Below are 16,265 nucleotides of genomic sequence, written 5' to 3'. Positions count from 1 at the left end.
AAATTATTATGACCCATACAATGTATTGCTGTAAATATATAAAATGCTGATATAATGTTGATCAAAATGATATTTACTAGTTTAATTCTGAAATGAAATCGAAATGAACTTTGTATTAACCTCTAAACATGCATTTGACAAGTGTGCGTGCTGTCTGTCCTTCACTCTGGGCAGAATTCTCTCTGTTCTCGTACAATAATGGCATGGTGATGTCGTCCTGTCGGGAGCTGGATAACAACCGTAGCGCCTTGTCTGCCGCTTCTGCCTTCGCCATTGCCACTGCAGGTGCCAACGAGGGCACGCCGACCAAGGAGAAGTACCGTCGCATGTCTCTGGCAAGCACAGGTAGGATTCAGCAATCTGTTTCAATCTCTCATAGGCTGTGGATATTTGTTGCCTGGCAGAAGAGGGATTAATGTGAATTTTGATTGGTTATCAGGGTTCCCCACGGATCAGAGGAACGGAGATAAGGAGTTTGTGATTCGCCGAGCAGCAACTAACAGAGTTCTCAATGTCCTCAGGCACTGGGTGTCCAAACACTCGCAGGTGAGATGGAGTAAACATTATACACTCCTAAAAAAATAAAAGGGTTTTGCAATGCCATAAAAGAACCATTGCGGGTTCCCAAAGAACCTTTCAGCGATAAATTCTTAAAATAAACATTTGTTTTTGTATAACCCATGTATTGTGTGTATGTTTGCAGGACTTTGAAACCAACACTGAGCTCAAAATGAAAGTGATTAGTTTCCTGGAGGAAGTGATGCATGATCCTGAACTTCTGACCCAAGAAAGGAAAGCTGCTGCCAACATCATAAGGTGAGTAGAGTCTGTCTACACCAGTGTGTTGCAATAGCTTGATTATCTTGTCCTGCAGTATTTCTGTAATCTGATAAACTTCTGTTTATCTAGATGAATCAGTCTTTTTTTTTTTTTTTTTTGGACAGGACGTTGACACAGGAGGATCCTGGTGACAATCAGATCTCTCTGGAGGAGGTGCTGCAGATGGTGAGTGGGGAGATTCTGGGTCATCCTCCAAATTACTCAGCATTCATTGCTAAAATGATCAGAACTTACCAATACATTTGAACTACTGTTCAAGTTTGTGGTCAGTAAGATTATAAAAGGGATAGTTCACTCAAAAATGAAAATTCTGTCATTAATTACTCACCCTCATGTCGTTCCAAACTTTTGTTCATCTTCAAAAAACAAGTGAACAAGTGAGCTTTCCTGCATAGACAGCCACACAAATACCACGTTCAAGGTCCAGAGTTAGTAGGGACATTGATAAAGTAGTCCATGTTACATCAGTGGTTCAGTTGTAATTTTATGAAGCTATGACAATAGTTTTTCTGCGCAAAGAAAACAAAAATAACAAATTGAATCAACAAATTTCTTGGATTTCATAAAAAATATCTTAATTTCTGTTCTGAAGATCAACGAAAGTCTTTCGGGTTTGGAACAACATGAGGATAAGTCTTGTGTGGGGTCCTGGAATATTTGAAACCCTTGGGCTCAAAAAGGTTGAGAACCATGTTATCTTCAGGAAATACACTGTATTTTAATGTTGTTTTGTAATCATTTTCTCAGCAAAACTAAGAGATAAGGGCCAGATTTACTAAGCTTGAACCAGCACAAACCGTTTTTTAACTAGGGCTGGGAATCCAAAAAAAAGAATTGATTCTTCTGATGGAAGGCTGCGTATCTAGGCTGCTGCATCATCAAACGTCGCTGAATGTCATTTCACGAAAATAAACTAAATGATAATAAGTCAGATAATTTTAACGAATCATTTCATTAAAATAATTCAGTTATTTTACGATGTAACTTTGCTAATGTTGTCTACATTTTTGAGCACTGCACGTCAAAACACTGTAGATCATGGCGTGATCGAGGGTCTTGGCTTATTTCCATCTTAAATAAAATACTTTTTTTAACCTTTCTATCATGATTTCTGAAAGAAAACACTGAGAGCACCTATCATTTAGTTAATTTTGTGCAAAGTATACGGTTAAAGTAAACATCATTCAGCTGAACTGTGCACATTTATTTACTTCAAATCTTGTTCCATTCTGAGCTGAGCTGTGGGCTATGACTAATTTTATAGGCAATGCAGACAAAATTACATTTTAAAGTCAATCAGAGCTACAGAAATGTATTGTAATTTTCACAAATAAAGCTTTATATTATGAGAAGCCTACTTTCTACGACCTTTGGTGAAATTAGCTTCCTCCAATCTAAAAAACAAGAATAGAAAACAACAGTGAGGTATCGATTCTTTGCTATGAAAATAGTACTGTCAGGATTTACTGAAGATGCACAGTGACCTTATTGAATATTAATTTGTAGGAGTTTCCCTTTCAGATGCAAAATGAATGGAGAAGAGTATTAAAATGTGATTTACTAATGTTTGTGCTCGTGAAATTACTAGTATTTGCGCCATTATTTATCACCAAAAAAGCAAAAATCAGTCAATAATTTGCGCTGATCTTGGTAGATCTTGCTGGTCATTATGGAAGCAATCTGGCTGTGTCTGTGTTTAATGTGCACATTGTTTGCACGGCCGCTGCTGGCCAAATGGGTGCCCAAAGCCGAAATTTACTTTTGTGCCCCCTCCCCCAAATATTACAGAAGTAAAAATAACATAATAAAAAAACACCTACAATAGGGGCCAAAATAGAACTTTATTCAAATAAAAGTAAATACATAAATAAATTGTATCATTTATAACAATGTTATTTAATGACACTATATGGTCATTATTAATTAATTCATATAAATAATTGCCTCTGTGTTTTAACATAATGCATTTTAAGTCATTTTGTTTACTTAGATCTGCTTGTATTCATATTAAGAAAGATGTGTTAGTCGTGACATTATTACCGACATTAAAACACATTATTAACGTCGACAGAATAAAATAAAGTTTCACAGGATTATGAACGTACCTGAAAGTGATGCACGGGCTTCATCTTGGGCTTTTTATTTTTTCTGTCGTTTCTCGGCGCTGGACTGTTGATGTCTCTTTCCAGGACCAGGCATTTTGTTCATCAATTATTATCATCATTTTTGGCCAAATAACAGGCCGTAAACAGAGGTGAGGGCGCGTCGTGGCGCAGATGCTGCGTGTCATCACGTGTGCTTACTAGCCTACTCTGCGTTTACCGTAAAATGCAAAAAAATGTTTATATTTTTGTTTATTTGTATATGTATATTATTAAATTTATTATTATAATATATAAAAACTATTTTTTTGAGCAGCTGGGATGGTGCCCCCCTGGGAGTTTGTGCCCTACGCAGACTGCGTACTCTGCATTTAGGGAGCGGCGGTACTGATTGTTTGTAAATCACACAGAATTTCCCCTCCCATCGGTGCTTTTATGGAATTGCGCTTTATTGCTAATGTGCCCTGTTTAGTAAATCTGGCCCTTAGAAAGAGTTAGAGAACATGTAAAGAACTTTACAGTGTCTTAACGGGTTCGTTGGCTGCGTCCGAAATCGCATACTACCCTACTATATAGTACGTGAAAAACAGTAAGCGAGGCAAGTAGTATGTCCGAATTCATAGTATTCGAAATTCAGTAGGCGAGAAGTACCCGGATGACCTACTGCTTCCGCCAGAATTCTGTAGTACGCATACCATGGACGCTTTCCTATCCCATGAGGCTCCGCGGGAGGAGGCGTCATATTCGAAAAATGGCGGAAAGTGGAGACGCGCATAGATATATATACGTAGGTGCCTCATCGGACCGCTCCAAGCACGTAGATGCGGAACGGTCCACTTGACGTCATTCACCATATAGTAGGTTTGCCAACGGCTGTGCAGGACTGTGGCATTTCGAATATTCAGTGATTTACTATGGTCAGTTACATAGATCTATGGGTGAATGACGTCAAGTGGACCGCAGTGAAATGGCGGACGGCTTACGTATAAACGGCCCATAGAAACGGTCGCTAATGAGGCATCTACATATATATATCTATGGAGACGCGGCTCTTTTCAAGTGTAAATGTTGTGATGACGCAAGACAAGTGACAACATCAATATGGCGGATGTAGTACGTCCGAATTCCATTCATACTACCCACATTCATACTATATAGAACGTACTGTTTTAACGGTCGGGTAGTACGTTTAAATTTAAATGTAGTACCTACTTAAGTAGTATGCGATTTCGGACGCAGCCTTTGTATTCTTTATAAAACGGTTAGTTCCATTCCTCAATTCTGATTGGTCAGCAGCTGTGTCGTATTCATGATACGGCACGGCTATGACCGCTTCACTCAACGGTTTTGTGTATCATTGAACCTCCTTAGCAACCACCCTTAGCAACGTAAACAAAGCTTTAGCAGTTAGGGACTACTTTTTACAGCGGAAGGCAGTTAATGATTTTACTTTATGAAAACGTACAATCTAATATATATATATATATATATATATATATATATATATATAAATTAATATATATTTTTGATATTAATATTTTTATTGTGTGGAAACCGTTTTATAAAAGCAATAAGGAACTTGAGGCCGTGCTGTATCGTGAATAAATCGCGGCTGAAGGGATTGCAGGCACTCCGCTTCGCGTCGTGCCTAACAACGCCCTTCAGCCGTGATTTATTCACGATACAGCACGGCCTCTCGTACCTTATTGCTTAAATATAGCACCTCAAACACCCTAAAGAATGCTGAAAAAACTGCTAAAGAATCAATTTGTAATGTTACTTTTTTACTTTTTGAAAATGTTTGGCTTGTAGCGTACATTCCAGAACTCCTCTTCTGTGTCAGATTATATTATGGTGTATAGTGTATTTAACCATTTACAAGGTGTGTAAACTTTGTTGAAATTCATTATTCAGTATCTCATCTAACTAATCGATTTGTTATATAGGCGGAAGGAGGAAAGTCAGAGCCTTTCGAGAATCATTCAGCTCTGGAGATCGCAGAACAGCTCACCTTGCTGGACCACCTTGTTTTCAAAGTCATACCATATGAGTGAGTATGCTTATATTTCAATGTATAGTTTTTTTTAGGTATAAATGAGTAATTAGAGAGTAAACAGATGAAAAAAATGAAAATTATTTCATTTATATGCATACTGTAATGTGAGGACGTGACAACAGAGTTGGAGGATCCACGTGCATGCTTTATTAGACAAGGCGTAGTCATACAGGCAGAGTCAAACACCAGCAAACAATATTATCCAAGGCAGAGGCAAAAGAGTAATCCATAAACAGGCAATGGTCAGGGCAGGCAGCAAACAATCACAGAAAACAAGGTAACAGTCCAGGAGGTCAAAAGGCAAAACTAGGAAAACATGGAACACACAGAAACTAGGGTGGCTAGGAATAAACAATAGCAATGTGTGTGATAGTGTCCAACTTATATAGTCCTCCTGATAGGAAACAGGAACAGTCTGAGATTATGCTGCCTTCATGTGCTATCGTAATTATGGTAAATACCAAAATCCGACATCGAAATTGCACATGAACACCCACTCACGTTGTAATTTCCACTGGAAAGCTCGAATTTTTTTATGACACCCGAGCTGCCGAGATGGGATAAACTTTGACCTTTCAACATGGCGGACAGCAACGAAACTATACTGAATGGTAGCATTGCATGATGTTAAAAGTTCTCTGCTGTTTAGTTGGTTAGTTAGTAGCCCCCATAATGCTGGGGCATAAAGAATTTTAATAACGTCGCTATTTAAACGTAGTGTTGTCTTTAAAAATACCGTTAAGAGAAGATGCTAGCTCGTCGGGGCTTGCCTCCAGTAGGGTGCAGTGCAGTACAGTGTTCTGAAGGAGGCAATTTTCTCATGTTATTTTATTCGGTCTGTTTTACCAAAGTATCATGTGAGGACAAATTCCGAGTCCGCCATGTTTCTCTTCACTACGACAACAAAAGCACCTGAACACGACACACTGGTATTTTCCACTTGACAAGTGGAAAGCATCATCTTTCCAATATCACATGAAGGCAGCATCAGTTCCTGGGCAGGGGTTATGGGAAATTGAGTCTGGCAAAGGTATAGGATTGAGTGCCCTCTAGAGGTGCTCAGTTCTGAGGTCAAAAGTTTACACCCCCCTTTCAGAATCTGCAAAATGTTAATTATTTTACCAAAATAAGAGATGTTATTGTTTATTTAGTACTGATCTGAATAAGATATTTCACATAAAAGATGTTTACACATAGTTTACAAGAGAAAATAATAGTTGAATTTATAAAAATGACCCTGTTCAGAAGTTTACATCCTCTTGATTCTTAAAACTGTTCTTACCTGAATGATCCACAGCTGTGTGTGTTTTTTGTTGTTTTTGTTGTTGTTTAGTGATAGAGTCCCTTGTTTGCCCTAAACAGTTAAAGCATTTCAGAAAAATCCTTCAGGTCCCGCAAATTATTTGGTTTTCCAGCAGAGCCGAGGGTGAAAACTTTTGAACACAAATTTAAATTTGCCCTTATGTTCGTCCCCCCACTCTTAATACGTGGTTTTTCCTTTTCTAGAGCATCAGTGAGTGTTTGAACCTTCTCTAATAGTTGCAGATGAGTTCCTCAGTTGTCCTCAGTGTGGAAAGATGGATCTCAAAATCATACTGTCATTGTTGGAAAGGGTTAAAATACACAAAAATGTTGAAAAACCAAAGAATGTGTGGGACCTGAAGAACAGCAGGCAGTTTAACTGTTCAGGACAAACAAGGGACTCATGAACACCTATCACTAAACAGAAAAACAACTATGGATCATTCAGGTAACACAGTATTAATAATCAAGGAGAAACACTGTTTTTCCTCACAAATGTGTTTATTGTCATGAACAGGGAGTTTTTTGGTCAAGGATGGATGAAGAACGACAAAAATGAGAAGACACCTTACATCATGAAAACGACAAAACACTTCAATGATGTAAGTGTTCAGTGTCAAAATATTCGGTCCTAGTTAAGTGCGAAGTTGTTGCAGTGTATTTGTTCCAAATGAAGCATACTAAATATAATGTTGATATGTTTCTTTTAAAGATCAGTAACCTGATCGCTACAGAGATCCTGAACAGCGAAGATGTGAATGTACGGGTAGCAGTGATAGAGAAGTGGGTGGCGGTGGCCGATATCTGCCGTTGTCTCCATAACTACAATGCCGTGCTGGAAATCACCTCATCCCTCAATCGCAGCTCCGTCTTCCGTCTGAAGAAGACCTGGCTCAAAGTGTCCAAACAGGTGTGGAACTGTCAAATAAAACCTTGTTAAAATAAAAAAAATAAAAAAATAAATAGACTAAAGTAGGACCGGTGCAGTTTAAGGCAATAAAAGAATATTTCCTTGACTCCTGTTGATTCAGTATTGATTAACTGCTATTTGATGTTGTGATCTGAAAACATTTAACACACTTTATCATTTAATTTAAATCAAAGACTAAAACAGTCATCGACAAGCTGCAGAAGTTGGTCTCATCTGAAGGAAGATTCAAGAACCTCAGAGAGGCCTTAAAAAAGTAGGTGTTTCTTAGCAAGTCAGTACTTATTGCTATAATTTCAAGTCAGACTTTTGTATTTGATCATGTAAGTTATACATTTTTTGTCATAGCATTTGGTTATGATAAAATGATACAGCTTTTAAAAAAATGGGTATGGCTAACACTGCATTTTTTCTAATATTTCTGCTAGTTGTGACCCTCCCTGTGTGCCATATTTGGGAATGTACCTCACTGATTTGGCCTTTATTGAGGAGGGGACGCCCAACTACACAGAAGACAACCTGGTCAACTTTTCCAAAATGAGAATGGTGTGTCTTTTTATATGCATTTCTTTAATGCATGTGTGGAAAAGTTATAGATCTAATTTTGTTAGCATATTTCTTCATTTTACAGATTTCCCATATCATCCGAGAAATCAGGCAGTTTCAGCAAACGGCATACAAGATTGATTACCAGCCAAAGGTATTGAACTAATGTTGGCTTATTCTGATGTAGGCTTTCATGATCAACATGCACTAGTACTAGTAAAATTTGTGGTTGTTAAGTTTGCTATGTTTCATTCTGTACATAATCATATTCAAATTAAAAACAGTTAGAGCTTAGCTGTAAGGCCCAACACAATGCAAAAACACATCACGCTAGCTCTATAAATTTATTTAATCACCAAATCTATTTGACTTCAGAAATTCTAACCTTCACTAACATTAACATTGCTTTACTGAAAAATAAAGGCAAAACAAAATGGTACCAACTTGATTGCATTTACAAGAATATTTTCTTTTTTTCTACACTTTCACAATCTTAATTTAATTTGTTCTTAAAGGGATAGTTCACCCAAAAAATTTAAATTTTGTCATCAATTATTCACCCTCATGATGTTTCAAACCCAAAAGACCTTCGTTCATCTTCGGAACCAGTGTTAATTTCAATCAATGACAATTTTTCACTGACGAAAATGAGACAGTTACAAAACAAGAGCTAATTTTGAATGACAAAAACTATGAAGAAAATCTACTGACGTTTTTATCAACTAATAAAAACTAGATAAAAATGTTAAGGAGGGACGAGTTTGGAAGAGATTCATTTAGAACGAATCTGCAGCATTCACACTGCACCAGAGTTCGTTTGGAAGCGGACCGAGACCTATCTTTTTAGTGGTCTCAGCCCGCTTGTTTGGTGCGCACCAGGGTTCGGATGGCAGCATTCACACTGCACCAGAGTTGTTTTGGTAGCAGACCGAGACCCATCTTTTTAGTGGTCTTGGTTTGGATGGCAGCGTTCACACTTACTCAAACGAACCACACTAACTGAGCAATCACACCAGGGTTCGTTTGGAAGTGGACCGAGACCTATCTATTTAGTGGTCTCAGTCCGCTTGTTTGGTGCGCTCCAGGGTTCGGATGGCAGCATTCACACCACACCAGAGTTCTTTTGGTAGTGGACCGAGGCCCATCTATTTAGTGGTCTCAGTCCGCTTGTTTGGTGCGCACCAGGGTTCGGATGGCAGCATTCACACCACACCAGAGTTCTTTTGGTAGTGGACCGAGGCCCATCTATTTAGTGGTCTCAGTCCGCTTGTTTGGTGCGCACCAGGGTTCGGATGGCAGCATTCACACCGCACCAGAGTTTTTTTGGTAGTGGACCGAGGCCCATCTATTTAGTGGTCTCAGTCCGCTTGTTTGGTGCGCATCAGGGTTCGGATGGCAGCATTCACACCGCACCAGAGTTCTTTTGGTAGTGGACCGAGGCCCATCTATTTAGTGGTCTCAGTCCACTTGTTTGGTGCGCATCAGGGTTCGGATGGCAGCATTCACACCGCACCAGAGTTTTTTTGGTAGTGGACCGAGGCCCATCTATTTAGTGGTCTCAGTCCGCTTGTTTGGTGCGCATCAGGGTTCGGATGGCAGCATTCACACCGCACCAGAGTTCTTTTGGTAGTGGACCGAGGCCCATCTATTTAGTGGTCTCAGTCCACTTGTTTGGTGCGCATCAGGGTTCGGATGGCAGCATTCACACCGCACCAGAGTTTTTTTGGTAGTGGACCGAGGCCCATCTATTTAGTGGTCTCAGTCCGCTTGTTTGGTGCGCATCAGGGTTTGGATGGCAGCATTCACACCGCACCAGAGTTCTTTTGGTAGCGGACCGAGGCCCATCTATTTAGTGGTCTCAGTCCGCTTGTTTGGTGCGCATCAGGGTTCGGATGGCAGCATTCACACCGCACCAGAGTTCTTTTGGTAGCGGACCGAGGCCCATCTATTTAGTGGTCTCAGTCCACTTGTTTGGTGCGCACCAGGGTTCGGATGGCAGCATTCACACCGCACCAGAGTTCTTTCGGTAGTGGACCGAGGCCCATCTATTTAGTGGTCTTGGCTTGGATGGCAGCGTTCACACTTACTCAAACGAACCACACTAACTGAGCAATCACACCAGGGTTCGTTTGGAAGCGGACCGAGACCTATCTATTTAGTGGTCTCAGTCCGCTTGTTTGGTGCGCACCAGGGTTCAGATGGCAGCATTCACACCGCACCAGAGTTTTTTTGGTAGTGGACCGAGGCCCATCTATTTAGTGGTCTCAGTCCGCTTGTTTGGTGAGCACCAGGGTTTGGATGGCAGCATTCACACCGCACCAGAGTTCTTTTGGTAGCGGACCGAGGCCCATCTATTTAGTGGTCTCAGTCCACTTGTTTGGTGCGCACCAGGATTCGGATGGCAGCATTCACACCGCACCAGAGTTCTTTCGGTAGTGGACCGAGGCCCATCTATTTAGTGGTCTTGGCTTGGATGGCAGCGTTCACACTTACTCAAACGAACCACACTAACTGAGCAATCACACCAGGGTTCGTTTGGAAGCGGACCGAGACCTATCTATTTAGTGGTCTCAGTCCGCTTGTTTGGTGCGCACCAGGGTTCGGATGGCAGCGTTCACACTGCACCAGAGTTCTTTTGGTAGCAGACCGAGACCCATCTTTTTAGTGGTCTTGGTTTGGATGGCAGCGTTCACACTTACTCAAACGAACCGTACTAACTGAGCAATCGCACCAGGGTTCGTTTGGAAGCAGACGAGACCTATCTATTTAGCGGTCTCAGTCCGCTTGTTTGGTGAGCACCAGGGTTCGGATGGCAGCATTCACACCGCACCAGAGTTCTTTTGGTAGTGGACCGAGGCCCATCTATTTAGTGGTCTCAGTCCGCTTGTTTGGTGCACACCAGGGTTCGGATGGCAGCATTCACACCGCACCAGAGTTGTTTTGGTAGCGGACCGAGACCCATCTTTTTAGTGGTCTTGGCTTGGATGGCAGCGTTCACACTTACTCAAACGAACCACACTAACTGAGCAATCACACCAGGGTTCGTTTGGAAGCGGACCGAGACCTATCTATTTAGTGGTCTCAGTCCGCTTGTTTGGTGCGCACCAGGGTTCAGATGGCAGCATTCACACCGCACCAGAGTTTTTTTGGTAGTGGACCGAGGCCCATCTATTTAGTGGTCTCAGTCCGCTTGTTTGGTGCGCACCAGGGTTTGGATGGCAGCATTCACACCGCACCAGAGTTCTTTTGGTAGCGAACCGAGGGCCATCTATTTAGTGGTCTCAGTCCACTTGTTTGGTGCACACCAGGATTCGGATGGCAGCATTCACACCGCACCAGAGTTCTTTCGGTAGTGGACCGAGGCCCATCTATTTAGTGGTCTTGGCTTGGATGGCAGCGTTCACACTTACTCAAACGAACCACACTAACTGAGCAATCACACCAGGGTTCGTTTGGAAGCGGACCGAGACCTATCTATTTAGTGGTCTCAGTCCGCTTGTTTGGTGCGCACCAGGGTTCGGATGGCAGCGTTCACACTGCACCAGAGTTCTTTTGGTAGCAGACCGAGACCCATCTTTTTAGTGGTCTTGGTTTGGATGGCAGCGTTCACACTTACTCAAACGAACCGTACTAACTGAGCAATCGCACCAGGGTTTGTTTGGAAGCAGACGAGACCTATCTATTTAGTGGTCTCAGTCCGCTTGTTTGGTGCGCTCCAGGGTTCGGATGGCAGCATTCACACTTTCTCAAATGCACCGCACTAACAAAGCAATCGCACCAGAACCAAACATGACAAGTGTGAACGCACCCTAAGACTAAATAAAAATTTACTGTCAAAATTAACACTGTTCAGAACACAAACTAAGCAACCAAACTACCATGCTCAAGTCCAAAGAAAGGTAGTAAGGACATTGTTAAAATAGTCCATGTGACATCAGTGGTTCAACCGTAATGTTATGAAGCCATGAGAATACTTTTTGTATGTTTCGAAGATAAACAAAGGTCTTACGGATTTGAAACGACATGAGGGTATGTTGTTAATGACAGAATTTTCATTTTTGCGTGACCTATCCTTTTAATTTGCATTGGTGGTTCCATGAAGAACATCACTGGACAAAAGGTTCTTTATAGTGAAAAAAACAGGTTCTTTAGATTTTGAACAAAAAAAATCACACTTAAAAAAAGTGGTTCTTTTAAGAGCTGCTCACTGAAAAGCTCTTTGGTGAACCTAAAATTGTTCTTCTGTAGCACTGCTACAAAAAAAAAACTTATTGGAATCTAGAGTGTAGGGAACTTTGAGAATTGACCCACGGTTGTATTAAAGAATCACATATTCGATATGAAACTGACACCGCGTTTGTCTTTCAGGCAGCACTGTATTTACTGGACGGAAGCTCAGTGATGGATGAAGAAGGCCTGTATGAAGCCTCTCTCAGAATTGAGCCTAAAGTACCCAACTGAGAGAGGCTCCACCTAACATCGACACAATGTACAGACACCACGCTCTCTACAGTATACATCCATGTGTTCTGTTACGTAACATGATTATTACTCCTGGATGTGTTTCCTTGTTTTTAGTCGTAACCAAATGTTGCCTAATTGTTTCAGATCTTTCACCAAGAACTTGTTGATTTCAGCCTCTGTTCTTTAGGGAATCATATTTGTTTCCAAATCCAAGTAGGATATAATCCTAGTTCAAGGTGTGGTTGTTTTTTTTAATTGATCAGGCTCATCCACATCACCTCAATGAAATATAAAAGGATGGCAGGAGCATTTTGAAATTTTAATAGATGCATGTAACTAATTTACAGTATATGCATACCATGTAGCAATGTGGAAAGCAGATATATTACTGTATACAACCAAGCATATAGAAACACTTATACTGTTATACTATTATATTCCATGTCACTGTACTTAGCAGAACTCAACAGCATTTTACATCTATTTGTTGCGATAATTAACATCCGTCCGTTGATTTCTCAAGGGGTTGGTTGGACATGCCTAAACTGCCATGACATTTTTTTTAACAGTTTTGGCATGACTTAATTAAACCAGACAGTGAATTGGTAATTATATTCCATTAAATGCGTCTCCTATTGGCCAATAAGAATTTTGATCTATTCTTGCATGCAAAATTTATTTTGCAGAAAATAAAAAAAATCCTCAGCCCTAAATTATACTACTTCTTCATAAAAAGAAGCAAGATTGGCATATTTATTTTTGAAACTGGTTGTTTCGTGATTGTTTACCCATGTAATGTTTCCGTTGCTCACAGCCACATTTCTTAGCAGTTCTGGGTTCAACACTATCCTTCTACACCAGATTATCCAGCTATTGTACATTTACAGACAATCTATGTCCTTCTTGCTGTTCCAGTGATTGTGGAACGTGACTGAATATCACTTTGTAAAATGCATTGTCGTATACGAGTATGATCAAAAGTGAATGACCTTCCCGCTTGCAGCATACAAAGGGTATTTTTGTAGTCCTAGAATAAAGACGTAGGGTTCTGCATCCTTACCTAAAAAAGAAAGAACAAAAAAAAAAAAAAAACGACCGTAGAAACATTTTTGTACAAACATTGTCAACTCGCCACACAGAAAAGTATTCTGTATATTTTGTACATGCAGCCCTATGTATTTCTTAACATGTACTAGTTTAAAGCACACCTCTTTAAAGCGTTGTATCCTATGCTTACACACTCAATGCTATATGATTTGTGATTTTGAAACCATGATCTAGAGGTAGAGGACTTTAAAGTGTTTTTGCATATACTGTAATCCTGTCTATAATCATTCTCTTAGCAGGAATATAGTAATGTAGTGCTTATTCTGTGAATATTTGTATGTATTTTTACTATGTACAGTCTGGAAACACACTAAACGCTCATGTGGCAGGCATGCAACACTGTATCAGCCAGAAACTTTAAAAAGGATAAAATATATATACATATATACATATATATATACATACATATATATATATATATATATATATATATATATATATATATATGTAGATCTATATACATACTGTATACACATCTATGTGCACATACTCTTATAAATGATATATAAACATACAAACAAACATTTTGCTGTTAGCAATACCCAGTGGTATGAGAATTATCTTTCAACCCTTAAGTTTATTTCCACGGCTTGGGAAATATTTCCAGTTTTTGTACAAAAAAGAAAAAAGAAATGAACAGAAAAGAAAAGAAAAAGAAAGAAAATTAAATAAACTGTATGTTTCCTGATTACCTCTTGCTAATAAATCTATTCTATCTCAGGGGGACATTGCTTCCTTGTATGTGGTTTTTGTCATGCTCACTTCATTTGTTTTAAAACGGCGGGCTTTTAGCATTTACATTTATGCTTTTAGCAAACAGTATTTGTTTGCTCTTATATTATACTGTCTTATATTTGTATGTATGCAAATTTTACCCAAGGGAACACATTTCTAGTAGTTGTGCAGTTACTTTCTAGTATTGTATTTTCAGAACGTTTTGTCCTCTCCCTAAATTTGTCACTACAGAAACAGTAATAATAATTTTTAAACAAGGGTTATTTTAACCTTTTTAAATTTTGGTTACATTTACATTGTAAATATATTTTTTTGCTATTTTATTAAATTTTTTCTGAGGTAAATCAATAACAATCACATTTTTAACAATATTTCAAGTGTGATTTATGAGATTTGTTGTATTTTGAATCCAATTTTTCTTTTTAAAAGGCACAAAGTTGATCACACTGATTTCAAAGTTAAGGATTCATTAGTTTGAATATACATTGAATCATAACATCTTAGTTGATAATTCAGTATACTTTATTTTTGACAAAACATCCCATGTTTTGGTTGTGACAGTACTGCACAATTTTAGTGACAGTAATGCTTTGGTAGCGACCACATTACATTACAGAATTTTAACTTACATACTAAAAACACTACTAAAACATACTTAAATACTAAAAATTTGCATAACTGTGCTAAGATTTAGCTTATTTCCTGCAAATAATGGATTATGTGTTCCCTTTTATCACTATCGAAACGATGACATGTTTCAGTCAGGATAAATAATGACAATTTTAGATACTTTTGAACCTAGCTTAAAGATGCTAATCAGCACATGATTACCCTGCTGAAAAAACAAACAAACAGCTAAAACCAGCATAGGCTGGTTGGTTTAAGTTGGAAGTAGCTGGTTTTAGCTGATCTCCCAACCCAGGCTGATCAGGCTGGTTTTAGCTGGTGGTTTCCCAGCCTGGCCAGGCTGAAAAAGTGGCCAAAACCCTTTTAAAACCAGCCTGCTGACCAGCTATGACCAGCTAAAACCAGGCTGGTTGACCAGCAAAAACCAGCCAACCAGCCTAGGCTGTTTTTTTCACCAGGGTAGCTAGCACAATTCTGAACAGTTGTGGGCATATAAAAATTAAATGTTATGGAATAACTCCCAAAAAGTGTGCTTAATTGCAGAAAAAAAAGGTGTTCAGTGGTGACGTTCCTTAAAGATTTTTCAACTTTTGAAACATTTACCCCCAAAACAATGGGGCATATCCACTCACACCTTGAGTATTGACTATTTTCTGATCATAAATGTAGGGGTGTACTTAAAATCAGTGTCAAATAATGGACTAAAGCATACACCGTTTCCGTAGTGACATGAAAAATGAGGGACAAATTTTTTACATTAAGTTTCATAATTTAAAGAAAATTTAAAACTGATATGTGGTTTTCAATAGCTGGTTGACTGGTTTTAGTCGGTCGACCAGGCTGGTTTAAGCTGGTTATAGCTGGTCAGTAGGCTGGTTTTAGAGGGGTTTGGCCACTTTCCCAGCCTGGCCAGGCAGGTTTTTTTAGCTCATACTGTAAATCACGACTTCAAATCACGACTCACGACTTTGTAGCGTTCCAGGCAAGTCACCCCAAACTGCCTGAGCGCATTTATTATTACATTATTATTAATTTGTTTGCAACGTTATATTGTCCTAAAGGCTATTTTTTCACTGTGTACCACTTGCATAAACACCGCACCCGTAGGTGCTGACATAGCCCGCGAAACCACTAACTCGGAACTGGGAGTAGTGGGAAGTCACGGGTTGCCGTTCCGGTGCACTTTCACGGGTAGAAGGTTGGAAAAACACGAGTAACGGGTTGCCTGGAACGCGGCATTAGCTGGCCAGGCTGGAAGACCAGCTAAAACCAGCTAATTCCTAGGCTGGTTTTAGCTGTTTTTTTTTTCAGGGGGGACAGCAGTTGGCACCAATTTTGTAGACTGGCTCATAAACAAAAACATTCGTTACATAATTGTAACACTTTATAAATAGCTTGAATGTGGACCATTTATGTAATCAATTTTTGTTCTAAAAGAACATATGTTTATTATTAGTAACTCACTTGCGTTACACAACTGATCACGTGATGTCAACGTTGCCGCTCCATGTAGCCTAAAATAAAACGACTAATTTTATCTCAGTGCACACTCTACTGG

General features: G+C 39.5%; 1 protein-coding gene across 1 annotated transcript in view; it reads left to right on the top strand.

Moving 5' to 3' along the window:
* Positions 1–12,808, top strand: part of LOC141345197 (ras-specific guanine nucleotide-releasing factor 1-like) — a 25,699-nt gene extending 12,891 nt beyond the window's left edge. Inside the window, exons 5-15 of the mRNA XM_073850079.1 lie at positions 175–345; positions 440–546; positions 704–816; positions 945–1,005; positions 4,889–4,992; positions 6,818–6,902; positions 7,013–7,210; positions 7,405–7,484; positions 7,657–7,774; positions 7,860–7,928; positions 12,143–12,808. Of these exons, the coding sequence (XP_073706180.1) occupies positions 175–345; positions 440–546; positions 704–816; positions 945–1,005; positions 4,889–4,992; positions 6,818–6,902; positions 7,013–7,210; positions 7,405–7,484; positions 7,657–7,774; positions 7,860–7,928; positions 12,143–12,235 (1,199 nt within the window). The 3' untranslated portion in view covers positions 12,236–12,808. The remainder of the gene's footprint in view (positions 1–174; positions 346–439; positions 547–703; positions 817–944; positions 1,006–4,888; positions 4,993–6,817; positions 6,903–7,012; positions 7,211–7,404; positions 7,485–7,656; positions 7,775–7,859; positions 7,929–12,142) is intronic.
* The last annotated feature ends 3,457 nt before the right edge of the window (positions 12,809–16,265 follow it).

This window comes from Garra rufa, chromosome 11, assembly GCF_049309525.1.
Source record: "Garra rufa chromosome 11, GarRuf1.0, whole genome shotgun sequence".
In the NCBI taxonomy this organism is placed as follows: domain Eukaryota; kingdom Metazoa; phylum Chordata; class Actinopteri; order Cypriniformes; family Cyprinidae; genus Garra; species Garra rufa.
This window is presented reverse-complemented; position numbering and strand designations above follow the sequence as displayed.